The sequence below is a fragment of the Morus notabilis genome, unplaced genomic scaffold (genome assembly GCF_000414095.1).
Source record: "Morus notabilis unplaced genomic scaffold, ASM41409v2 Scaffold376, whole genome shotgun sequence".
Taxonomy (NCBI): Eukaryota; Viridiplantae; Streptophyta; class Magnoliopsida; order Rosales; family Moraceae; genus Morus; species Morus notabilis.
The window spans coordinates 106,055-132,146 of NW_010366679.1; the positions used below are offsets into that span (position 1 = coordinate 106,055).

Here is a 26,092-nt window from a genome sequence, read left to right on the forward strand (position 1 = left end):
TATTTTTAAATTTTTTTATTATAATTAAATTAAAATTTTAAATTTAAATTGATAAAATAAACGATCGAATAACTCCGTTTTATAACGGATGAGAACCCGACGTCAATTTCCATTACGTGAGAGAAGCAAATGGTTTCCATCTGTCATCAAGGTTCAAAAAGGGCAAAAGATTACTCCAGTCCAACTGTCCAAATTACATTCACATGCCTCTATAATTCCGACTATTGAAAAGGAATTAATTCATGAATCAATTTTTTTGGAATAAAAGGATATATATATATATATATCTTCCCTCCCCAATTCGCCGCCTTCCCCACCTTCTGTGATAGTAATAGTATTAGCTTCCGCCTTCGTTCCGTCCATCTTGGCGGCTGGTGTCTCCTCCGACGGTCTCACCGACGAGATTTTCACTCTCTTAATCAGTTGCGTCTAAACTCCCTCGGCCATTTCCAATAATTTTAATCGTCCAAAATTCATGCCATGGCTGCAAAACACCAATCCAAACTCCACTACCTCTACCATTTTCACGGAAAAGATCGAAAGAACACTTCTTTCCTCATACAAACCCAAAATCCTATGCTGAAACCGAATACGACATTGGAATCATAATATTGCCGTTGTTCGATCTGTAACCGCCTTCGTCGTCTGTGTTGCCTTCAGATCTGTACCGGTGTCGCCGCCGCCTTTCCCCAGAGAACTCTTCTGGTTCCGCAGATCAACACGGAGGTTTGAGTTGTAAGAGATGAACAGTCCCTTTGAGAAAAACGAGAAGAGAAATAAATGGGAGAGAAAAATAAACGGAGTTAACCCATAACTGAATCTTAAATTCATCAATGACGTGGCGTTATTTTATTGGGTTGACAGAATTCGGGACAACAATTTTTGGACAGGCGATCTCACTCCTAAATAGGACTGTTCATAAACCCGAACAACCCGCAGACCCAACCCAAATTGAAAAAAACAACACGCAGCATTAATTTTAAATTTTCAGCCCATTATACCTCTGGCCTGAAGTGTTTGGGACGGATTGCGGGTTGGGCCCATAACAACCCGTAATTCTTAACCCAACCCGCACAATATACCCCCAAGCTTTCGACCTAAGCCCAACCTGCTCAAGTTCTACCCTAGGCTCACTGACATTAGGTAAGACATCTCTAGGTAAGACAATAATTTGTATGTATCTTAATCTATTTTATTATATGAACTCTAAACTATCCAAATTATTACTTAAGCTATTTTCATTTCTCTTGTAGATAACTCAACTTCATGTCCTACTATAATCATTGAGGAGCCTATGAGTGTGGATTGATAAAGATGATTGATGTTGCAATGCCTGCTTTGGATGGATTTGAATTAAGATTTAAGTCTCTATGTTTGCTTTGCTTAAGCTATTTGTTTTATGTTAAGACTAATTTATAAGTGTAGACTAATTTATGTTTGCTTTGTATTTGATGTTGGATGGACTATTTTGTTTCATGTTTGATGTTAGAGGAGTGATAAAGATTGTTACTATTTCTATTTAATGATGAAATTTGAATATTATATTGAACTTTAAGTCTTTAATTTTTTGAATGTTGAAACCGACCACCCAACCCACCCAGCACCGTCCCAACCTAACCCGAACATCGTTGGGTTGTCAAATTTTTTTAATATTATTAGGGTCAAATATGTGCAACTCGCACTCTTTAAGGCGGGAAAAAAAAATTGTATCCCATACTAACCCAATCTATGAACAACCCTACTCCTAAAAGTTGGTAACTTGCCCATAACAAAGTACGGTTTACACTTTCCGTGAAAATTGCCGAACTATATTAATGAAAAATACAAAAGTACGTAGCTGGTTAATAAGTAGTACTGCAACATCTCTAAAGAGTAAAGACCTACAAGGGAAAAAGCAATAGTAAACGGTAATAAGTGCAAGCTCAAGTATCATCTTTTTCATCGCGATCCTATTCCAAGCCTCTTGAAGTTGTTCTGTTAATAATCGATTAAATTATCTTTGCCGTATGGCAGTGTTCTTTGCCCGTACTGATCACGTCTTTTTCTGCGTTGCACAATTTGCCTTTTCTATCTTCGCCTCTCTTAAAAGGGCAGTTTTCCTTCCTTTATAATTAGCGAGAAGTCAAAAAGAAATCGTTAAACATTAAATTCTGATCACCACTATCTTATATCACCAGATTTCGAGGCTGGCTAGTAATTGAGCTTAAGAGGAACTTTCTTGCTAATCCGTTCCCTAGTACGGACATGTAATGAAGAGAAGCAGTCAAATATGATTGAGACGCCATGATTGTGGACTAACAATTGTTTTTGTGCCTAATAACGGATTACTTCAAAATTCCGTCACAACCTCTTTGTCAAGTCCGGATATAAATAGAAAACATCCGAGGCTGTTTTTTTTTTTTTTTTTTTTTTTTTACTTCATAATATTTGCATGCCTATTGTACTTTGTTCTAATATATTTGAAGAGATACTATGTTAAAAAGTGTACATACTATCTGTAAATATTGTCGTTACATCAGTGTTTTTGCTAGTAAGTTTTTCATGTATCACTACATGCGTCCTCTCAAATTCAATTCACCTTATTCAACGAATGTTGTTTATTCTAGTGGTCAATAGGCCCGGGTTCTAAACTCCATATGAGGGTGAATGACTACTCATTGAATAATTGGAGTGTATTGTTTTCGGTGGAAGAAGCACCATAGTGCTGTCAAATTGTTAGGCAAGAATGGGAAATATTGTCAAGCAGCCACATTATTACTATAATTTTGTAACAATTTTTTGACTGTATCAGCTTAATTAGTCATACTTATAGACGGACTTTCATACCCAACTTTTCTATTATTCTTCTTGTCATTTTTTATTTTATTGGAAATGGTCCATACCCAACTTTTGGAAACGACAGTTAACAGATTCCCCGAGATCTAAATCAAGGTGGGAACTGTCTACAGCGTGAACCAATAAGAAATTAACAAAAACCAAACAATAACTTGTTTTTTTCAGAAAAAAAAAAAAAAAAAAAAAAAAAAAAATAAAAAAAAAACATTTGTTTTTGTTAGGCATGGCCTTCGGATTAGATACATCATCAACTACCACCATTCAAAAAGTAGCCAAAGGCAGCGACAATTTCTACTTATATACGCTCTTTCTTTCCTGCAAAAAGTTGAAAAAAGACCACCCCCAAAGCCCACCTAAACAGGTCTCTGTTTTTCTTGTTCAGTACTGTTCCACTGTACACCATAAATCTAGTAAGAAATCTATCCATCTCTCTCTCTCTCTCTAGATTCTTTCCTCTAATTCTGAGCAGAATTTATTTATCTCTGGGATATCCCAGCGCTTCTTGTGCCTTTTTGCTTCCATACCCACTTATAATAACCTAACTCTCTCCCTCCATCCTCCATAACTCGACGCCAAAGGTGAAGAGGAAAAAGCCAAGAGGGAAAAGAAAAAAATAATCTAAACTTTTGCAACGACTTTTCCTAGCTTTCTTCTTGTAACTTTCATATCCATCTTCTGTGTTTGTTATTTTTTTGGCCTTTTCTGCTCCGAACAACAACAACAACACACAATCCACAAAGCAAAAAAAAATGGACGCAACGTTTCATCATGTAAGCTCGTGGTATTGTTGTTCTTTTTGCCATTGTCGTTTTGCTGTAGTGGCGCTCTATAACAATGTCGTCCTTTGTGCAGGACTACTACAAAAAGAGTGGGCAAATTCCGGCGTTTGGGAACTGGGATTACTCAAACGACCTGCCAATCACTCAGTACTTCGAGTGCGCAAGGCAAGCGGGTTTGATCCGCTACAGCTCCTCCTCCGGCGACAGTTCTGATCCCTACCTGATCCGTGGCGACTTGTACGCGGTGGATCAATATCCCCAGAAGATCAAGCCTTCAGCTCGCACCGTTGATAATCCTCTTCCCGGTCGAAAGGTAACTTCTTTTTTTTTTTTCTTCACATTATTAGCTTTTTTTTTTTTTTTTAAAAGTATTTACAAAGCAAATGTTTTTAATTTTTGGGATTTTCACTTTTCAGTAAAATTTTCACTTGAGTAATGTGAGTGATAAGATAGTGGTGGGTCTTTTTGTTGTTTCCTACAAGTACGACTACTAGTAGTGCCACTGCGGGTTAATTTTCAGAGTTCACTTTTTGGTAGAGAAAAATGAGCAAACCTTCAGTTTTGACAAGACTAGCTTTCTAGTTTTCTACCACTACCAGTCACATTGCTTTTCCCTCAAAAGCAACTTTCTCAGTACCCAAACAATTCCGTTTCCAGTACTACAGTGCCTTAGAAAGGAAAGAGTTAAAAAAAAAAAAAAAAAGGGAATTTTTTGAAAATGAAAAAAAAAAATGTTTATGAATTATAATATATTAGACGATGATGAAAATGTTGCAGACAAGAGGTGGGAGAGAGAAGCGATGCCCGCATGTTAAGGAGCAGAAAAAGCAGCAACAGCAAGCCAAAGTCTGTGACGTAACGGAACCGCAACGAAAGCCCCTTCGAAACGAGGCCGTCTCTCGCACCGCTGGCTCTGGCGCTGGCGCTCCTCCTCATCGCCTTCCCAAGCCCGTTGACGAGGATCTCTACAAAATCCCTCCTGAGCTCCTCCACGCTTCCAAGCGGGTGGGTCCCACTCATCTCTCTCTCTCTCTCTCTCTCTGATATTTCCAATTTTTTATCATTATCTCTTCATAACTCTGCTTTACTATTGTCTCATGACTCACACAGTCACATGTAGCGATTATCATTTATAATTGTTTACGAGTTTTTTTCATTTAATTTGGAATGAACAATTTAAATTCTCTATTCTAAGTAAAAAAAAATGATTTTATTTAACAAAACATTAAAGAGTAGACCATGTTATTTTATTTTTATGTTTGTGCAGCCATAAAATGTCACGTTCATGCAATTCTTCATGGAAGATGCATCGCAAAGTTACCTCATAACTTTGTCTTTTTCAAGTTGGATGGATAATACTAGCTGTGATCCTATCTTTTATATTAGCTTGATTTTGACCAATTCTGCATCTGTCATCCGTGGCCAGAGCGTTGTTTTGGTGATCTACTCACAAAGACAAGTATATATTGTCGTATAGTGCGCCAAGTTTCAACACTAGTTTGATAACTTATTTCTTTGTGCGCCTCTAAATTCAAAGCCGCTTTTGACCTTAACTTTGATCATCTAGCGAAAAGTTTCTTCGTTGTTGATGTTTGTTCATCATTTTGGAGGAAATATATGTTCATATTTTTGTTTCTTTTTATTTGTCAATTTGTTTACAGATTGCTATATTATATATACTTATAATTACTCATTTTTTGTTGGGTTTTTTTTTTTTTTTTTTTTTTGTAGAAGAAAAGGCTGGGAATCTTTTCAAGGTGCCTAGTACCTGCTTGCACTTCATGAATTTGGACTTCCATGTGGGGATCATATGCTTCTTGAGCGTTTGTGGAAGGAAGTGCGTATTAGTAGTACTCTTTTGTGTTTTACTTTAGGATAATAGTAAATGTGGCTTTTTGTGTTTTTTTTTTTTTTTTTTTTTTTTTTTTTTTAATTTTTTTTTTAATTTTGATAATATTATATGTAAGTTATGATCAAGTCATCAAGTAGTTTTATGAATGCCACAAGTTTATCAAAATTAGTTTCAAGAAATATTATTTACTTCCTTAAATATGATTAACAAGGTAAGGGAAAACGGATCAAGGAAACTTGATTACAAAAAATGAAGCCGTAAAGTTTCATATACATCAACTGCCTACTAATTGCTATCATCTCCTTCAATTGCAAGATGTGTACTATACCTATTATGCAACTTTGAACCGACAAATTATTGGCCTGAAAAAACAATGTTAGACCCCAATGCAGATTTTCTTATCTTAACTAAGATTAGGGAGATCCAAAAGTTGTTAAGCGTCAATGGCTCAAAATAAAACAAAAGAGAACTTTGCTCACAACTATCACTAATAAAATTGTTTATTTTACCGATTCGAGTTTAGAATTTGAGTTTTATTATAGTAAAAAATTTTCAGAAACAGTCACATCTAATTTTTTTACTACAGTAAAAAGTTCTCATATCACATCTTAACTCAAATTAAAAACTCAAATCAGCAAACTAAACGGGTCTAAAATATGAAAAAAATAGAGAATTTACTTTCAGAGTGCAGTTTAGATATTTATCTATTATTCTTAATAAATATTTTTTTATTAGTGTAATTATTTAACTAAAAGAGTTATGCATTTTTAAGAGATATTTATTAAGATTACCCCATAAATATCGATTCGCACAACACATTATAGAGGTATTTCGCAAGTTGTTTTTGTTGTTGGGATTCAATAATAGTGAGTCAACTAGTATTTTTGCGGCGATTTCATGAGATAATTACTAAACGGTAAAATTTCCTATCTGTAAATTGAAATTTAGCAAAAATTTTAAAATATTACAGTATTAATAAAAAGGAAATAATAATTATCATATTACAAATTTTGTTATTCTTGAAATATTTTAAAAAAATTTCTATATTTAAAAGGAAAAACAAAAAATACCATTCAAAATAGTGAAAAATATTATTTATCACTCTACTTAGAAATAAACAATTATTATTTAAAATGGTATAAGTAATAAGCATGTACAAAACCATACTAATCATGTACTTTTTTCTTAATTTTAAGAGGAAAAGAGACAAATACCACTTAGAAGTTAGAAGTACATGAGTTAGAATTTTTATCCACTATTATTGATTAATAATATTTTTAGTCAAATAAATACACAAACAAAAAGGTATTAATAAAAAATAAAAGGTAAAAATTAGGGTAAATTATGCTATTTTCTCTATTTTTTTAAGCTTCACTGTGTGAAGGCCACGGTGGGCTCCATCTTTCTGGTATATGGGCCTGTTCCAGTTTCTTGACGGCCCAACTTGTTGCATTTGCCCTTGAGCTGAGTTGCAGCTTGCTGTCTCTAATGAGAAGTTTTGCGTTTGGGTGGAAATCCACATCATATTTCATCACATTCTAAGGAGCACCAAAAGGGCCGAAACTGAGAAAAGCATTTTATTGAAAATTTGCAAAGATTGAACACTTAAAAAGTGATCATAGAAGCATGTATGTAAAGATGTATTACTTTAGGTGGTCCACAACTGGACACCCTAGTAATAAGGGTATAAAATTCCATTATTTGGGAAAAACAAAAAACAAAAAAAGAAAGAGTTTTTTTTTATAGGAATTAATAAAATGAAGATGCTTTAGCATAAAAAAGTAAGCTAGAAAATAGACCTAAGGAAGAAAATAGTAGTTCTTTTTTTTTTTTTTTGGCTGAATAGAAGAAAATAGTAGTTGATGTAATTTGTTGTTCATTATTCACTATTCTGTTCATTATTCACTACTCTGATTTCCTTTTCCAAAAACACAAAACGTCCAAAAAGACAGGCAAAAAAGGCACCGTTTATTTCGCTGATTCGAGTTTAAAATTCGAGTTTTGTTATAGTAAAAAGCTCTCACATAAAATCACATCTCAACTCAAATTAAAAATTTGAATCAGTGAACTAAACGAGCCCGTAAATATCATTTTTTTTCTTTTTAAGAGATTTTCTGCTACACATGGCGTATCAATAGGCCATAATTTTTTTAACCGTTGGATTTGGTATTTTTTTACTTTCACGTGATTTTATGTAAATCTGACAGACAAAAAATTTAACTTACCGGTATATTGTTATACCGGAAAAGATCTTTTCTTTTCCCCCACTTACTATTTTATTAATACAGTAAAATGTAAAGTATTGGATTAAGTATTATATTGTATAATACTATTTGGTTATGATACTGACATATTTGGACGGTGGGGTTAGAACCTTATCATAATAGTAGAAATTAGAAAAGGAAAAGAGGCAAATTTAACCGCAGTTTCTTGCTTAAGTTTAGCATTTTATGATGCGCTGAGTCGTACAGTTTTTTTTTTTTTTTTTTTCCTTCTCTCTCAAATGTAAAATTTCACAGTGCGATGAAAATTACATAAACTAAGCACTGTAGTTTACTTGAGATTAGTTTGAAATTAAAAATTCAAAAAGTTGAAGCACGTACTTGGACTTTCTTTACCATTTCTTGAATTTGATGTAATTTCCTTAAAAAAATCAATTATTTATTTATCTTTTCTTTTTTAAATATGCATAAACTCTGCAGCATTCTTGTGAGGTTTTTTTGGTGTAATTTCCTTGTCTTTTTTATTAGCAAAAAAAAAAAAAAAATCCTTGTCTTTTACCTTTTAGAAGAAGACGGTACTTTTCCAAAGTCCCTCTTTTGGGGCCAAAAAGAAGCCTCTGGACAAGGGATCCAAAAAGCATGTTGTGCTTATCTTAGGCTTTCAGCATCATAAAGTGGTTCCTTAAGCAAGGAATGAAGGTTCATTGACAATGCCATAATAATATATTTTTTGCTTGAATCTTGTATGGCTTGTTCTTTTAAAGTAAAACTTAAAAAAAATTTAAACTCAAATTATAATTTTATTTAAATTTATGTAAAATTTGAGTTTAGTTTCCGTTTAGTTCGTTGATTCGAGTTTTTAATTCGAATTGAGATGTGACGTTATGTGAGAGTTTTTTACTGTAGCAAAAAAGTTAGATGTGACTGTTTCTGAGAGCTTTTTACTGTAGCAAAACTTGAATCGGCAAAATTCTAAACTCAAATTCTAAATTTGAATTTTAACTTGAGTTTGGGAATCTTAGTTCAAGTTTCTCATTCAACTCAAGTTTCTAAACTCAAACTCAAGTTAATGAACAATATTTTTTATATTTTTAAAAACATCATAACTTTTTCGTTTTAATTCCGATTGAGATTATTTTTTTCTATGCGTTTACAATGAAAAGACGAATAAAACTTCATCTATATACCCTATTAAAATTTTTCATCACCATTGAGTTTTTATTAAAATATTATCTAAATATAAATTTAAGTTTTGACTTATCTAAATACAAATTCTAATAGATTCTCAATTCAGAGCATGACTTAAATGTGCACATCCAAACACAAACTCAAGTTACAACTTCAACTCAAATTCAACTTAAAATTTACACTCAAATTACCATAACTCAAAAATACAACCGAATAAGCCCATAATTACTTGGGAATTTCTTATCAAAATTGAAAAAGACCATCTTTCCTAATTTTCATGGACCACTTAACCGAAAGAAAATTAGAAAAAGAAGAAAAAAGTTGCGTTGACGCATTGTGGTAAATTCATTGTAAAATCATGCACAACTAACCTCTCTATATCTCCATTCAAAAAACAAAACAAACAAAAAAAAGGTAAAGACTAGTAATCCTTCCGAAAATCACTGCAAAAATTGAATATATTCCTCTTCTTTTTATACTTTATAGTGAAAAACGTGCCTACTAACCTCCAAACACGTCAATTATCAAAAAAAAAAAAAAAAGGAAGCATGTGGTCTCTGTTTACTGTTCAAAAAACGGTGCACAACACTAGATTCCTTGATTTTTTTTATTTATTTTTGGTCTGGGAAGAAAAGATTTGTGATTTTCTGCAGAGAATGACTCCTGGGTTCTACGAGTTGTGCCTCTTACATATAAAGACAAACATATAAATACAAATGGTTGTTTGTTGGAGTTTTCAAATCTGAGGTTTTGGATTTTGGACTTCTCTTTGTAAGTTATCTTGAAAAACACACAAGATATTCACCATTAAATTTTAAAAAAATTGAAAGCAAGTCTACTCACCACTGTCGTGGTAGTTGTTATTACGGTCTCGTTCACTTCACCGATTCGAGTTTAGAATTTGAGTTTTGCTACAGTAAAAAGCTTTAAGAAACAATCACATCTAACTTTTTTACTAAAGTAAAAAGCTCTCACATAAAATTAGATCTCAACTCAAATTACAAACTCGAATCAGCGAAGTGAACGGGCCAATTTGTTGATTTAAATTTTTAATTGTAATAAAAAAAATTAACTATGACTGTTTTTAAGAGCTTTTTACTATAGTAAAAAATTAAATGCAACTGTTTTTAAAAACTTTTTACTGTAATAAAATCTAAATTATAAATTTGAATCGGTGAAATGAACGGGGTCTAAATTTACTTCTTTAGTATGAGAATTTATGATTGGAAAAGATCAAGCGCAATACAATTGCCTTCCAGCCAATGACTGTTTGGTCACCAGTTGAAAAAAGATGAAGCTTATGATTAAGCAGGAATTTTCATTATCTTAATTAATTAGAACAATCTAATTCTCATGGTATGGCAATGTCCCTATTAAAATACAAAGTTATACATCATGATGCGAGGCAGAAAACAGACAAAACTCCTCGTAATTCTCTCTTTATTGGTGTCATTCTACTTGTAGAGAATTAAAGGGTCCCAAAAACTGGGCTAGCAACAGATTTGTTTCAAAACAAGATAGTGGGATCATTTTTTTTTTTTTTTTTTTGGCTTTGGAGGATTTTAGAGTATTTCTAATGGGTAGGGGACAGTTTTTCAGTCATTTCGGCAATATTTGGTTGGAGGATTCAGACCATGATTTGAATCATGGTTCATGGTTCGCTACAGTGTTTTCTCTTATAAAAAATACACGTAAATCAAAAATCATTCTAATCACATAATTCTAATCCATGAACCAAACGTCACCGTCTTTATCAGTTAAATTGTCATACTTAAAATTTAAAGCCCGTTTGATTGGAGGATTCGTTCTCTGATTCGAATCATGATTCATGTTTCGTTACAGTATTTTCTCTCACAAAAAATATACGTAAATCTCATGGTTCTAATCTGTGAATCAAACGGGTTCTTAATATGTTTCTAAAGGGATATGCTAGTTCGAGACTTTGTAATATTGATAAGACAATTAATATCCAATCACAAAATTTTCTTTTTCTTTTTTGTTTGAATTTGTTCATAGAATAATTTTTTGAACTGACAATTTTTTTTTTATCAAATTCCGTCTAATTCTAATATATTTTCTTAATATGATATAATTAAAATATGATCTCACAATTAAAAATTATGTATTTCCGTCTCGCAGTAAAATTCAAGAAATGGTAAAGAAAGTCCAAGTACGTGCTTCAACTTTTTGAATTTTTAATTTCAAACTAATCTCAAGTAAACTACAGTGCTTAGTTTATGTAATTTTCATCGCACTGTCAAATTTTACATTTGAGAGAGAAGGAAAAAAAAAAAAAAAAAAAAACTGAAGGAAAAAAAAAAAAAAAAAAAACTGTACGACTCAGCGCATCATAAAATGCTAAACTTAAGCAAGAAACTGCGGTTAAATTTGCCTCTTTTCCTTTTCTAATTTCTACTATTATGATAAGGTTCTAACCCCACCGTCCAAATATGTCAGTATCATAACCAAATAGTATTATACAATATAATACTTAATCCAATACTTTACATTTTACTGTATTAATAAAATAGTAAGTGGGGAAAAGAAAAGATCTTTTCCGGTATAACAATATACCGGTAAGTTAAATTTTTTGTCTGTCAGATCTACATAAAATCACGTGAAAGTAAAAAAATACCAAATTCAACGGTTAAAAAAAATATGGCCTATTGATACGCCATGCGTATCAGAAAATCTCCTAAAAAGAAAAAAATGATATTTACGGGCTCGTTTAGTTCACTAATTCAAATTTTTAATTTGAGTTGAGATGTGACTTTATGTGAGAGTTTTTTACTGTAGCAAAAAAGTTAGATGTTATTATTTATGAGAACTTTTTACTGTAGCAAAATAATAATTCTAAACTCGAATCGGTGAAATGAACGGGTGATACATTTTTATACCCAATATTTTGCATTTATTCAAAAATTATACTTTTAATTTTTAATCTCATCAAATGTACACTTTCAAATTATATTTAATATCTAAATTCACATTTTTTCACAATTAACCCTCGATTTTAAACATAAAATACGTGAAGCACCCTTAACTAAAAAGGGAGAAAAGAAAAACTTTAAACTTACAGTTTTAACCTTTAAAATATCCACAGTACCATTAAAATGAGATTTTTTGGGTTTTTATATTTTATTTTTTGTAATGTTGGGAAGTTTTAGTGTTATTTTCTCTCTTTTTTTAATGATAGTTTGATCATTTTAAATGTTAAATTTAATTATTAATAGAAATAAGGAATAAATTTATATTTTAAATTAAATTTAAAAATATATATTTAATGAGATAAAAAATTAAAGGTAGAGATTTTAAATAAACCTAAAATACATGTATAAAAATGTAAATTGCAAATATGCCAAGAAAAAATCATGTTATGCGGTCATGAGACTCACAGCTGATAATCCTGCCGACAGTAAGCAAAGGTTGGTAGTAAGTGGTGACAGGAATAAGGGAGTACCCACAGCTCCTTTTTATTCAAGTGGGCCCTGACCAATCACTTGACTGGAAAGAAAAACGCCAAATACCATAATAATGATAAATACGATAATCCAAATGACCTTTTCAAAGAGGATAACCCGGATGACATAATAAATTCTAGGGAGAAAACAAACCATTCGAATTTTGAAAAGAGATGAAAATACAACGTCCGTTGCCTGTCTATAAAGCCTGGAAATATAGGCCAAAACTTCTTGTAGGGTGAATGAAAGCGAGTGTTTACAATATGTGATATTCACCACAAGTATTTTGTCAAGTAGAGTGTTTCACTTCAAAATATCAGTCGTGTTTAGAATTGATCCCATTTTTATTTTTCACATTTAAAAAAAAAAATAAATAAAAACGTTTTTAAAACGGCGTTTGGTGCAATAAAAACAAAAAAATAAAAATGAAAACGATTTTTTAGTTTAGTGTAAAATGAAAAAGAAATAAAAAATGACTTTTAGTTATTTTTCATTTTTTGTTTTCGTTTTCTCTTCTCTCGAGCATAGAGAGAGAAAGAGAGACATTGATGAGTTTTTTTACATTGAAAACGATCTCTTGATAAAACTATCAAACCCATTTTTAAAAATGATTTATGTCTGAGATTAAAAACGTTTTCATTTTCATTTTCATTTTTATACAAAAAAGTAAAATCATTTTAGAACGAGTTCCAAACGCGTCCATCATGTTTTGTGCAAGATTGGACTAGAAGTGAGCTAGGAAATTTTGTTCAAGACTCGAATAGAGTTAAAAAGCTTTTATGGAAAATGGTATCTAACAGAATTCTACATAATGCAAAGAACGAAGAATAAATTGGTTATCATGATGTGGTAACATCAATTGCGGCTACGACTATCTTTTAATCTTGAAGACATTATTTTCACAAATTCCTTTAGGGAATTGATGAAAAGAAGGAATTGGTGAAAAGGAAGGTTACGTTTACAAGTTTTGTAAGAATACATATAAAAGGGGTAACCGTGCAAGAGAATTCACAAGAGCTTTGTAAAACTATCATACGAACACATTCTTTCATTGTTTTACAAAAAAATAACATTGTAAAATCACTCTTCGCTATAGCTATAGTTTCTTTCGTTATTATTATTTTTCTATTAAATTAGATCATCTTGTCAAACTCTCTTCATAAATAACAGACCTATTTTATGAAGAAATTGCATTAATTTTGCAATAAAATGGCATTTTATACTGGTATTCCATTAAGAAATTATGCGAGTACCAAGCATTACCAAAAGGCAAATGTCAGGTAGATTTTGTGAATTTCTTTCAAGTAATTTTTCAAATTGATGAGTTTTACAAGTATGTTTAGTTAAATGCATATCTCGAATTCTTTGCCTCGTTCATTTTACTAATTCGAGTTTTTAATTCAAGTTTTGCTACAGTTAAAAGTCATCATAATAGTTAAAAACTCTCATATAAAGAACTTGGTTCGCCTAATTTGAGTTTTTAATTTAAGTTTTGCAACAGTTAAAAGTTTTCACAAAAAGTCACATTTAATTTTTTCTTCTATAGTTAAAAACTCACATAAAGTTATATCTCAGCTTTAACTTTTTCTACTACAGTTACAAATTATCATATTAAGTAATATCTTAACTTCAATTGAAACTTGAATCGGCGAATTAAATAAAACATTACTTGATAATATCTTTTGATCTTCATATCTTGAATTCTTAGTTGATAATATGAATTCGATAATATCTTTTTATCTTTCCATCTTTCGACGGTGTATGTTATAAAATTTCACTGATCTTTCCATCTCGAGCACTCAAAGTCTTTATATGGAGGGAATGAGAGAAGAGTTCGTGCTCTTTTTTTTTATCTATGTGGGATTTTTGCACTTTTATTTTTTAAAAATTTTAAGTCTCGTTCGGTTTGTTAATTTGAATTTTTAATTTAAGTTAAGTTATAATTTTATAAGAGAGTTTTTTACCGTAATAAAAAAAATAAAACGTGATTTTTTATAAAATTTTTTAACTGTAATAAAATTAAAATTAAAAATTCAAATAAGTAAAATGAACGAGACATTAAACTCATTCATTCATAAATTAGTCTTGGCGCACAAGAAAAGTACAACAACGTTGGTGGGGTACTGGCATGCTCACATTTGATCCCTCACAATTGAAACACAAGAATCAAGATATCTCAAAAAAAAGGAATCTACTGTAGCTTTCCATTTTCAAAAATTCCCACCTTTTCCCGATAAGGTTAAGGCCCCACCGTCCAAACATTTTAATTCTAGAACCTACAGTATATAAATACTAAGAGTATGTTTGGTTGGAATATTCATTCTCTGATTTAAATTATGGTTCATAGTTCATTATAGTATTTTTTCTTATAAAAAACACACATAAATTAAAAATAATTTTAATCAATGAACTAAACGGTTCCTAATTCTATGACTTTGTTGGAAAAAAAATAAAAAAAAGCTCCATTACTTCAAAAGTTTACTGTACTAAACAGAAGTGACCGATGAAAAAAAGACAACCTCTAGAGCGCAACTCAAAAAAGCCTACATAAGTGGAACTCTTGTTTTTAAACGTTTGGATTAATTTTGTAACGATTAAATTTGTACAAATTAATATTAAAAATCTACAAACCACATAAAATTATTTCTGTTGTAGATTTGATATTTGAAAAATTAATCTAATAATTAAAAATAAAAATTTCATTAATGGAAATTTTTTTTTAGTCTCACGGTAAAGAATACGAAAAAATTATTGTTATTACTGATAAACCTGCCGATGCTAAACAAATGTTGGTAGTAAGTGGTGATAGGAACAATGAAATCCAAAGCTCCTGTTTGTTTAAGTAGGCCCTGACCAATCATCCTAAATGGATAAAAACGCCAAATACCATAATGATGAATAATATAATTCAAATGAACCAAACTCTGCCATTAAGAGAGTATGTTTGGTAGGAGAGAAGGAAAGATGAAGGGAGGGAGAGGGGTGGAGAGAGAGAGTGAATCCTTTATTTGGTAAAAAGGAGAAGATGAAGGAGAAGAGAGATGGAGGAAGACTCTCTCTCCTTCCGAGCCCATCATTTTAAATCTTTACATCTTAATAGAAGAATTCAACCAATCTATTAAAATAGAAATAAAATAACTTTTTTACCCTTTAAAATTATTTTTTAATACATATTAAAAAAATATGTAATAATTAAATAAAAAACTATCATCTATCATTTCAATTTATCATTCTTTTTAACAAACAATATAAAATATTATTATAATCATATCTATCTCTCCAACTCTCTATCATTCCTCCTCTCTATCCCTCCTACCAAATGAAGCCTAAAAGAGGTTTCCCCAACTGATATGAAGTCATGTGAGGAAAAGAAGGGGGAAAAAAAAAGGGATGCTGAGACAGAGAAAACAAACCACTAGAATTATCTATTTATTCTTCCCTTCAGAAAAGAAACGAAAATACAACGTTGCATTGCTTGTATATAAACCTGACATAGGCCAAAACTTTGTGCAGAATGAATGAAAGTAAATGTTTAAAATATGTGACACTCTTTTTACAGTTATGGGGCTGGAGATGGTCTATACAGTAAAAGGTAAATGCTAATCACCACAAGTATTTTGTCTAATGACACACAAACCATCTTTGATGTTTAGCTTCAAGTACCATGTTTTGTGTAGGATTGGACTAAGAGTGAGCGGTGACATGAATATTCACAAAGGATGATACAGATTACAGGTCAAGCAGTGTGAGTTATCAAGGCAGATCTGTTTAGCCTCTCAAGAAAGCCATTAGCCTTCCTTCTGGCCCTTGAAGTCCCTGTTCGTGCGAGCCTCGAAATCGAGCCATTTTTCGCTTCCTCTGCTTTTATTTCCCTTAGTCTGACCCGGTCATTGTAACAGGTTGTGTAGAGGATGGCAATGCAATTTTCCTTACTGTTCTCACAAGAACTCTCTCTTATAAAGCTAAGCAACAAAGGCACTACGTTAAGCTCATCCATTTCGTCGACAGCCTTCTGATGGACAGAAAGCAAGGCAAGAATAGCCAGTAATTCAGCAACCATTACATGGTCCTTGATCTTCTTCACAATCACCGGGACCGCCCCTTCTTGGACGGCCCTCCGTTTATTCTCAAGGACAATACAAAGGTTGAATATTGCAGAAGCAGCATCCCTCATTGCTTGTGGATTGCCCTCGTCTAAAAGGTCGATCAAGGGTCTAATAGCTCCGCCGTTTCCAATAACAAGCTTGTTGGAATTAAGGTCTGACAGTGTGAAGATTGCTGCAGCAGCATTGCTTCTCGTTTGTGGGGTTCCGGATTTTAAGGATTCAACGAGCAAGGTGATTGCTAGTGGATTCTCCCCGACTAATCTCTTGTTTTTCTCACATATAGAGAGGTTTAGAAGTGTTGTGATCAGATCTTCTTGCAGATCAGGATGAGTGTCGGCCTGGTCTGGTGAAAGTGGATTCAGCACTTTGGAAATGGCTTCATTGGACTCGCCAAAAAGCTCCCGAAATGATGGACTCCGCTTTGTTGCCACTCGAAGCTCTTTTGCCGCTTCTTTCTGATCAGGTAGGGATAAACACATCTTCTCAAGGAGAGAATTCAGATAGGCTCCATCGGCTTTTCTGACCACTTTCTCATCCATATCTCGAGTCCCTTTTGGAAGCTCATGTCCATGCTCAGTGCACCATTGAGAAATCATTTCTCGAACCAAGTGATTGGGGGTAAGGACGGTATGAGGCAGGACTTGCTGAGTTTGCGGACATGTCTGGAGGCCTTCGTTCAACCACCGCTCGATTAATGGCCGATCATAAGTCTGCAACCGAAACACATCAAGGACTTAGAATTGATCAACACCCTAAGTCTGCAGCACAAAAATTCAATAAGAAACCAAAAGCAAAGCATGAACATAACAAGAAACAAGGACCAATATAGCATTAAGTTTGCTACACAAGAACACTAGTTGTTTTACACGGGAAACTTTCAAGAATGGTAAAAGAATGAATAAACAGATCTCCCATATCTACTTTACAGGGCCAGCACCTGTTAATGTGGCTGAAGCCTACTAAGATCCGAGGTCAGGACTCAGGAACTCGCCACAGAACCCCTTTTCCTCCACTGTTCAGAATCCATAGGATTAAAAATCTTGACTTTTGAAGTCTAAAGAAAAGAAAGATTTTTCCAGTCAATCCAATGGGTGTGTGTGTGAAGTAATTCTTCAAGAAAACAAGTATTAAATTTGGTTGCAACTTGTGAGGAATCAGGTTGGTCTTGGACCTTGATGTAAATTTCAGAGAATCACATTCAAGAAGAATATTTCAAAGTAATATCCAGATGAAATCTAAACTTACAGAGCTAGATTCGCAATTTCGCACCAAATTTAAAACCCACAAAAAGGGGGAAAAAAAACTCTCAAAATTTATATATATCTATCTTGCATGCATATTGAAACCGGTTAAAACGCACTAAAATTACTTGAACACAGAAAAATAAGAAAAGCCAAAAAGAAGAAGAATTTTAAAGAATTATAAACAAGAGAAAAGATATAAAAGACTAACCAGTCCAGTGGCCAAGACAACAGGGTCTTTCATGAGCTCTTTGGAGATGGGACATTTAAATTCTTCAGGAACTTCAGGATTACTATTATTATCATCAAATTTAAAAGATTGAGTCTTTTTTAACTTCAACTCCTTCAAAGAACTCAGAACCTTCACAGCCTCGTCTTCTACTGCGTAGTCATCGTCATCTACAATGGCTCTCACCAGTCTCTGCAACTCCTTCTTCAATTCTAGAGCCTTCGAACCCACCATTGACGGGTCAGTTTCCAAGACTCCAGACTTTGCCATTTTCGAAACAAACCAAAGAAATGAAAGCCCAACTGGTTGGAAACTCAGATTAGAAACAGGGCTTCGTCATTTTTTTTTTTTTGGCTTTCTTTTCTTTAAATTTTTCTCTCTCTATCTATCTGAAGCAGAAGAAAGAATATGACGCGCAAACTATAGTTATACACCGCCAGATGTTTGTATACTTCTCATGCCGTGATTTTTGTAATTTGGGTCATTTGTTCGTTTGTCCTACCCACAAATAATAATAAAATAAATATTGGATTTTTATTGTAACTTGTGTAATTTATTGAGGAGCAAAGGCTAAAAACACGCATTTAAAAAGTCTTTACCAGAATTCGTGTCTAGTGCGATAATCAATTAGAGGGGAGAAGAAAATTTAACAAGGGGAGGGTGTACTTGAATTTGTGCGAATTGCCCAGAAAAGTGGACTTTCGCTTAGGAAATTAGAACGAAAATAGTAAAAAATATGTCAATATGAAAAGTTTAAGAAAATATATAGGTTAATTTTTAGTTATAGAAATTAATAGGTTATAATTTATTAAGTTATGATTCATAATCATATAAGTTATGGACAAACTTGTCAAGTTATGGTTCATAATCAGACAAGTTATGAACAAAAATCATGAATAACTTGTCAAGTTATGGTTCATAACCAGACAAGTTATAGACGAAAACAGTAATTTGACCTATTTATTAACTTATGTAAACTATTGGCCTATTAATTTTAATTCATCTCAAGTCTTGGCATATTTTCCTCTTTCTCCCAAATTAGAATCATCGGTTTTGTTTCAAATAGTATATCTAGGTCCCGTTCATTTCACCGATTTGAGTTTTGTTACAGTAAAAAATTCTCAGAAACAGTCACACTAACTTTTTTACTATAGTAAAAAGCTCTCACATAAAGTCATATCTCAACTCAAATTAAAAATTCAAATCAGCAAACTAAACAGGCTAATCTAATGAGTTTCAACGAGGTACGAAACAATGCTTATCTAACCAAGGTAGTTGGTGAGCGAGAAAATTTGGTCAAGACTCGAATTATGTTGAACTTGTATTTAGCTTTCTGTAGAAAATAATACTGAAGAGAATTTCTACATTATGCAGAGAATGAAGAATGAATTGGTATTTGTGACGTGGCAACATAAAAAAATTCAGCCATGACTAGCTTGTAATGCTTAAGACGTTGTTTTCACAACTTCTATTATTGGTAAAAAAAAAAAGGTTGGTCACGTTTACAAGTTTTGTAGTGAATCATAGAAGTGATGTCATTTAGACCATCACAAAACAACTCTCTTTAACCATTTCATGGAAAGTAAACAACGTAAAATCACTCTCATAGAGAGTTTTACTATTTCGGTGGGAGATATATATATATATATATATTTAGTTTAGATCAAATAGAAACTTTCTTCGAGTACAGAAGCAAGCAATACCCCAGTGTCATATAATGAGGGACAATATGAGTGAGGATTTTTTTTCAAGACTTTGAAAAAGGAGATAATTCATTGTATGTTAAAAGTGTTACGTTATTGTTGTGCCGCTGCCACATTTTAACAATTATTCTTCTATGGCTATCTCTCGGAGAGGACAAATCTCATTTTATCTCCAAAGGTTTTTGAAAACTTTATTGTGGTTTTTCTCTGTGGCAAATGCTTCGGACATTTTTCTTTCATAAAGAAAAACATTTAAGGCATTATATAATAATTAAAAAAAAGGTTTCTACAGCAGAAATTACTTACTATTTACTAATTTTGTGCATTTGTAAGTTGTAACGTCTTCTTCAATCAAAATCGATAAAAATTCCCTATACAGAATTTTCTAAAAGAGAGACAGAAAAAACTTAAGGTGATGAAATTTCCTTATTTTGTTCCTTGAAATTCCTATTTAAAAGCTTGCAAGAGATTTTTTTTTTTAAAAAAAGAAAAAATTACAAGAAGATATGAAAAGAGATAGCTTATGGTTATGAGTCTTATGACTATTAAATACTGCTAGTTTTTTATATTATTTTTTCATTTTGACATTATTTTAATTAGATTTCTCTAAATAAAACTTTTAAAATTAAAATAAACATTTAAAGACCTCGTTCATTTCACCGATTTGAATTTTCAATTTTAAATTTTTACAATAAAAAATTCTTAAAAAATATCACATTTAATTTTTTTTATTACAATAAAAAATTTTTAAAAAATATTACATCTCAATTTAAATTAAAAATTTAAATCCACAAAATGAATCCAAAGTCAAGCGGCCACCGGGCATCTCTGTAGTGCCCAACAACACTTTTTGGTCCGTGGTATTTTTTTTCCTTTTTTTTCTTTTTTTTGCTGATCAATTGGTTTGTGGTATTTGAAATGCCAGATTGCACCTCCGATCAGAACTTTCCGTAGTTTTCTGAATGCGGTGGAGTCAAATCTGGCCACTCTCTGGTCCTCTACAGGCCCACGTGTCCAAATCATCCACGGGAAATGACAATTTGACGGTCTTAAAGGCACGTGTTAAAACAGCGGTGGAGAACACGCAGCGTGCGATCTGTGGAAGCCGCCGGGACCCACACTTTGTTGGCAGCTGCTGAGCCAGCTACATCTCATAAAAATATTTCTTTAAAAGGAAATTACCAAAAATGGGGTCCTCTGGTACCTAAATACATAATACAAATAGCATACGTTTTTTACGACTGAATCTGATTACAAATCCTGAAAACAAAACAACCGATAATTCATTCTTCCTATCGTAGAAATATCCTTAAAAAAAAAAAAAAAAACTCTTAAATAACGATTCTGAATCTGAATCTGACTTACTAATATAATAATCAAATTCGTTAAGAATAGAAAAGAATGCAATAATACACAAACCTAACAAATTTTGATGAAAATGACTTACGAAATTTAAGGGGACGTTTGTTTTCTATATCCGTTTCTGATTCTGAATCATGATTCATAGTTCTCTACAGTGTTTTTTCTCACAAAAAATACACGTAAAATGAGAATGGTTCTGAATCATAATTTAAAATACATAAACCAAACGCCCTCTAAATGAAAATGATGGTTTAAATTAAAGAATGTTAATAAGACAGATAAATAACTTACAAAAAAAAAAAAAACATAAATAAGACGGCTTTTATTTTTGACCCCACCAAAAAATTTAAGAAATAGTAGAAAATAAGTCAATATGAAAAGCTTAAAGAAGTATATAGGCTAATTTTTAGTTATAGAAATTAATAGGCCATAACTTGTCAAGTTATAGTTCATAACCAGATAAGTTATGGACAAACTTCGCAAGTTATGGTTCATAACCAGATAAGTTATGGACAAAATCGTAAATTATGGACAATAACTTGTCAAGTTATGGTTCATAACCAGACAAGTTATGGACGAAAATATTAATTTGACCTATTTATTAACTTATGTAAACTATTAGCCTATTAATTTTAATTCATCTCAAATCTTAGCCTATTTCCTCTTTCTCCCCAAAAATTTTAACCTTGATCACACCTAATCATGTAAAGCAAAAACTATATACATATCTAGCAAAATCCTACAATGTCTTGTTTGTTTTTGCTTGCTGAACAACGTCTTAATTTGAAATAGAAAATGTTTTGAAATCTAAATAAACGTAAACATCAGACTTACCAGTAAAGACTTTTAATCTTAGAATATATACATTGTACTCCGAATAAAAGTTCAACTCAACAAAAGCTAAGACCAGTGTCATTCAATCAAAATGTGTTCACAACTCAATGAAAGAAATCAAATTACAAACTTCAATCTTACAGAAAATTTTGTTTAAATCGTACAGGCACTCGTAATATTCGAGCCATGAGCAGGATGGAAGAGTTTGCTTACCTGAAAAAACACCAGTGGGCTAATCATAGGAATAATTAGGCAAAAATTAATGATGCCAATATAGCTTAGCAAATATGCAGTGATATATTTTGTCACGGGACATCTATGTCTAAATGATTATGACCTACGAATCTACAATCACGATGGTAAACAAGAGAAAAATGATATAAACGATCCAAGTGGTCAGATGTCTCCAACCAATTTCTTATCAAAATTTAACAAACTGCAATAAAAAGAAAACAAAAACTAAAAGCTGACTAGAAACAAAAAAACAGTCAAGGATACAAAAGGAGGATACGGATATAAAAAACTTGCTGAAGCATGATGACATCGAACTGCAAAGTTGTGCTGAAGCATGTTACAAACAAAATGTCATTTTCAAATTCAAATGAAACCACGATGAAAAGACGAGGGATAACTCCGGATAACTTACCCCACATGGTAAAACTGCTCCGGTTTATTAAGGTAAAGAGAAAAATGTGTTTCTCTGAAATGTCTGCCCATTAGGTCATTTTCCATCAACAAATTTATCACCCCAGACATACTTGCTGTTAGTAGGGATATCATCTTCATATGTGCCATGAGACTCTGAAGGATCATATCTATCCTCAAAAGTATTCCGCAAAAAAAGTGCTGAACTGCGATTTTCATATCTATCTCCGTGATGTCTATCTTTAGATTTGGACTTGTGTTCGGAAGTTAATCCAAAAGTTGATAATCTATTCACGTAATACTTGGACTTTCTGGAAGATGAGTGCTTAGACTCATGACGCTTGGTCCCACTTCCCTCCCTCTCATTTTGTTCCCTTCGGTGATGAGTCCAATCACTTGATCGATCGTGTCTTGGACTTCTGGAATAGTACTCTCTATCACGTTTATCTCTACTGATGCTTCTCTGATCGTCCTTGGGTTCATGGTCACCATAAAGACCTCTTTTAGTTTGCTCATAATCTTTATGAGTATAACCCTTGAAAGTTGTAGCACGGGCACCATAGTCAAAGCCTGATTGTTTCCTGTGGCGATCTGGACTATCACCTGCTGCAGATGAGTCATAGTTCCTTTTCTCTGACATGTTGATGTCTGAGGTTATTTCAGAAGCATAGGACGGTTTCAATAAAAGAGTATCCTCTGCTTTAGCTCCCTTCTCGAAGCACCCGATTCCTCCAGCTTGCTTAATTTCATCCATGAAGTCCTCTATTATATCTCTCATAACCTATAAAAGTACAAAGATCACATCTATAACTTTGACCTGCCTTCATTTTTAAGTTTATTCTCTTGGTAAATTTACACTTACAAAACCAATATTACTTGTCAGAAAGATCTAAACAAACTAGATGGGACTTGTGAGACAACTAAATACATATACATTAAGCTCATAGAAAGAGAATAAGATATACTCAGTATAAAAACAGGTCCTTACCTCTAAGTTTGTTCGCTTCACCTTCTTGGCACGATATGACATTCTTCGCCTTTTGTAATCCCTGTCCTCTGCTAATAATTCCTCTCTAGTCTTTGTCTTGCTCGTTTCCTGGTACAATGAGCACCAAAAGGAAAACATAAAGATCTTTTTGAGATTGAGAGTTAAAGCAACCTCCCTAATGCTTTCCTAAGAAAGCAAAAAGCAACTACAAGATAACTGGAGAGCAAGCTCTTTAAGCTTGGTACAAAGATTATGTTCCGAGAGAAATAGTTGGTTACTCAATCAAAGTTACTTAATGTAATTATAGCAGTACTTTTGTGTGCGTCATTTACATTGATGTCCAAGTCCCACTTCTTTCTAGTATTCTTTCTTGAAGAAGCCAATTTCTCCATATTGGAGATTATCTAGTAAGAGCAGGGCACATGTTTCGAATAAAAGATACAATTAGACAGACTATGATTTAGTTATTAGTTACGCATTATGATTCTGGTGGTTTATTGTGATCCGTAGAAATTCAGTACCTCGTTAGATACTTTCAGCCGAGGAAGCCCATCATGCTCAATTATGGGTCTATACTGAGGGCGCTTTTCGCGCTCTTCATCAGCTCTATGCGATACATAATCATGCTCAGCAACCCTACAATAGAAAAGATAAATAAGAACTTAGAATTAAACATGCCGTCTTTAAGGTGGTATGAACATATATAGATGCTTACAACATTCCCACCATGAATCCAGAGAAGTTCTGTACATTGCAATTCAAGAAATATCGATAAAGAAAAAAAGAAAAGCAAATGAATTGTGGCATACCGTTGATAGTTATTAAGTGGTTGGTGAAAACGCAGTCCCTTAATTTTCCCTTCAAGCAAAGACCTTTCATGCAATGCTGCAATGGCTGCAGCCAACTGAGACACAAGAATCACACCACTAGTAAAGCTTTCCTCTACAACGCTATTCACTTCTCCATTTCTACGTATTTCAAGTGGTTTTTGAACTTCAGAACCCTTTATTCCATTGCCATTAGAATCTACTAAACTCTGGGGAACCTCCTCTAAAGCAGGAGTCTCAGTCACACTCTTTTCCAACGAGAAAAATACTAAACCCGATGCAGCATCTAATACACATTGCTTGAGAATGTTAAGCGCAAAAAACTTCCCATTCATTTCACCATATAAAATAGAAAGCTGAGACGCTAACCACATTAAAGCTTGAACCAGGATGGGACAACTAAAGTTCATACTATTCAAAATCTTCACTGAATTACAGTTTCCGACCAAATTCAAAGCTTCCTTTAGAATTGCCTTCAAACAGAGCCTACAAAGGAGAAATATGTGATCCCTCATAGCCGTATCAATCACAACTCCATATTGAGGCGAATTGGCAATCACCCATCTCGCTAAATCACAAACACTAATAAAATCCAATCCCAAAATGGCATAAAGAACACGGTACGAATACACATTTGGATACTCATTCCAAGCTTCAATCTCAGCTCTAATAGCCCACAACTCAGAAGGGAGAATCTTCCTATTCTTTCTCTCAAAACTCTTCCTTTCTTCTTCGTTGTTGCTCACAAAATTGGCGCATTCGACCGACAGAAAAACGGGAAGCGTAAAAGTTCTGCTTATGCCATCTAGAGCAGAGAGATTAACCACGCCATGGCAGTCATTGTAGAAGAAATTGAACCCAAATTGGGAATAAAAATCATCCAGAGAGAAGCAGAGCTCCGAGTCAGAGCCGTGAAGTGTCTGAAGAAAGCCACGTTCTGCCTTAGAAGAATCAGAGGAATTTAAGGTTTCGGTGTAATTGAGTTGAGGAAGAAGGTCGAATTGAATAGGGCACGGAGAGGACGAGCAATGAAGGAAATGAGAAAAGAGGGAACTCGGGTGCATAAGGTGTTGGGAATTGAAAGGGCAAGGCACGACGCCATTGGAATGAGCTTGATTAGGGTTTTGGAGTGGGAGAAGAGAAAATAGCGCGCGAAGAGTCTGTTCAGAGTGATGAATGAGACCATTGAGGGACGAGAGAGTGGCGGAGAAGTCCAGAGGTTGAGGAGTGAGATTTTGGGGCTGTGGATTTTGAAGCTCAGCGTTTAACGAGACGGAATTTGGGTTAGGGTTAGGAGGGAGGAAATGGAAGGACGGTTGAGAAAACGGAGTGGGAAGGTGACCCATGAGAGACTTAAAAGGGAGGAAAAAATTGTGTTTGGCATCCGAGAAAATGGGGAAAGTGAGAGCGGGAAAACCGTTTCCTTAGAGAGAGCGAGAGAGGAACGGCGCACCTGAGAACAACGTGAACCATCGACGGTGACGACTGTAACTTTGGCTTTGAGACGTTCATCGATGGCGAAGGTCTCTCCAAGGGAAAACGACATCAACACTGGAAACACAATAAGAAATTAAGAATAAAGGGTGTGTTTGGTTGTGGGGAATGAAAATAAATGGAAAGAATCAAGGTTTATTTTTATATTTAGTTGGTTTTAAAAAAATGAATAGTCATTTAAAATGGAATGATTTTTTCATCAAATAAGTGAATCATCATTTTTTTTTAATATGAGAATGTCCATTACAAGCTCTTTTAATTTTTTTTTCATCATTACCCTTAAATATAATAATAATAATAATAATAATAATATAATTAATATTATA

The 26,092-nt window shown here is 33.1% G+C and overlaps 3 protein-coding genes across 5 annotated transcripts; 1 reads left to right on the forward strand and 2 right to left on the reverse strand.

Annotated features, from left to right (window-relative positions):
* The first annotated feature begins 3,149 nt into the window (after nt 1–3,149).
* LOC21389898 lies at nt 3,150–5,516 on the forward strand. Its single transcript, XM_024174068.1, has 4 exons — nt 3,150–3,605; nt 3,688–3,927; nt 4,392–4,619; nt 5,346–5,516. Exons 1-4 carry the CDS (start codon nt 3,585–3,587, stop codon nt 5,397–5,399), a joined length of 543 nt encoding a protein of 180 aa, XP_024029836.1. The 5' UTR covers nt 3,150–3,584; the 3' UTR covers nt 5,400–5,516.
* Nucleotides 5,517–15,832: 10,316 nt separating this feature from the next.
* Nucleotides 15,833–18,477, reverse strand: LOC21389899 (U-box domain-containing protein 9). The gene is made up of 2 exons (XM_010111022.2): nt 17,896–18,477; nt 15,833–17,153 (listed from the first exon to the last, which is right to left on the reverse strand). The coding sequence occupies exons 1-2, from the start codon at nt 18,181–18,183 to the stop codon at nt 16,074–16,076; spliced, it is 1,368 nt and encodes a 455-aa protein (XP_010109324.1). The 5' UTR covers nt 18,184–18,477; the 3' UTR covers nt 15,833–16,073.
* A 3,365-nt stretch (nt 18,478–21,842) lies between these two features.
* On the reverse strand, nt 21,843–25,854 carry LOC21389900 (U11/U12 small nuclear ribonucleoprotein 48 kDa protein). Of its 3 annotated transcripts, none has more exons than XR_002903337.1 (5): nt 24,255–25,854; nt 23,967–24,081; nt 23,446–23,553; nt 22,459–23,238; nt 21,843–22,373 (listed from the first exon to the last, which is right to left on the reverse strand). XR_002903337.1 is itself a non-coding variant. In XM_010111023.2 (4 exons), the coding sequence occupies exons 1-4, from the start codon at nt 25,616–25,618 to the stop codon at nt 22,534–22,536; spliced, it is 2,292 nt and encodes a 763-aa protein (XP_010109325.1). In that variant the 5' UTR covers nt 25,619–25,854; the 3' UTR covers nt 21,843–22,533. The 3 variants fall into 3 exon arrangements, 1 of the variants encoding a protein (XP_010109325.1); XR_002903338.1 differs by having other exon boundaries at nt 21,846–22,025; XM_010111023.2 differs by having other exon boundaries at nt 21,843–23,238.
* Between the last annotated feature and the right edge of the window lie 238 nt (nt 25,855–26,092).

Coding starts and splice junctions, on each gene's coding strand:
- LOC21389898 (XM_024174068.1), top strand. CDS start 3,585: ATGGACGCAACGTTTCATCAT. Junction 3,606..3,687: donor TGGACGCAACGTTTCATCAT/GTAAGCTCGTGG, acceptor TCCTTTGTGCAG/GACTACTACAAAAAGAGTGG. Junction 4,620..5,345: donor TCCTCCACGCTTCCAAGCGG/GTGGGTCCCACT, acceptor TTTTTTTTGTAG/AAGAAAAGGCTGGGAATCTT.
- LOC21389899 (XM_010111022.2), bottom strand. CDS start 18,183: ATGGCAAAGTCTGGAGTCTTGGAAACTGACCCGTCAATGGTGGGTTCG. Junction 17,154..17,895: donor TTGTCTTGGCCACTGGACTG/GTTAGTCTTTTA, acceptor TTTCGGTTGCAG/ACTTATGATCGGCCATTAAT.
- LOC21389900 (XM_010111023.2), bottom strand. CDS start 25,618: ATGGGTCACCTTCCCACTCCGTTTTCTCAACCGTCCTTCCATTTCCTC. Junction 24,082..24,254: donor CCACTTAATAACTATCAACG/GTATGCCACAAT, acceptor TTTCTATTGTAG/GGTTGCTGAGCATGATTATG. Junction 23,554..23,966: donor GGCTGAAAGTATCTAACGAG/GTACTGAATTTC, acceptor TCATTGTACCAG/GAAACGAGCAAGACAAAGAC.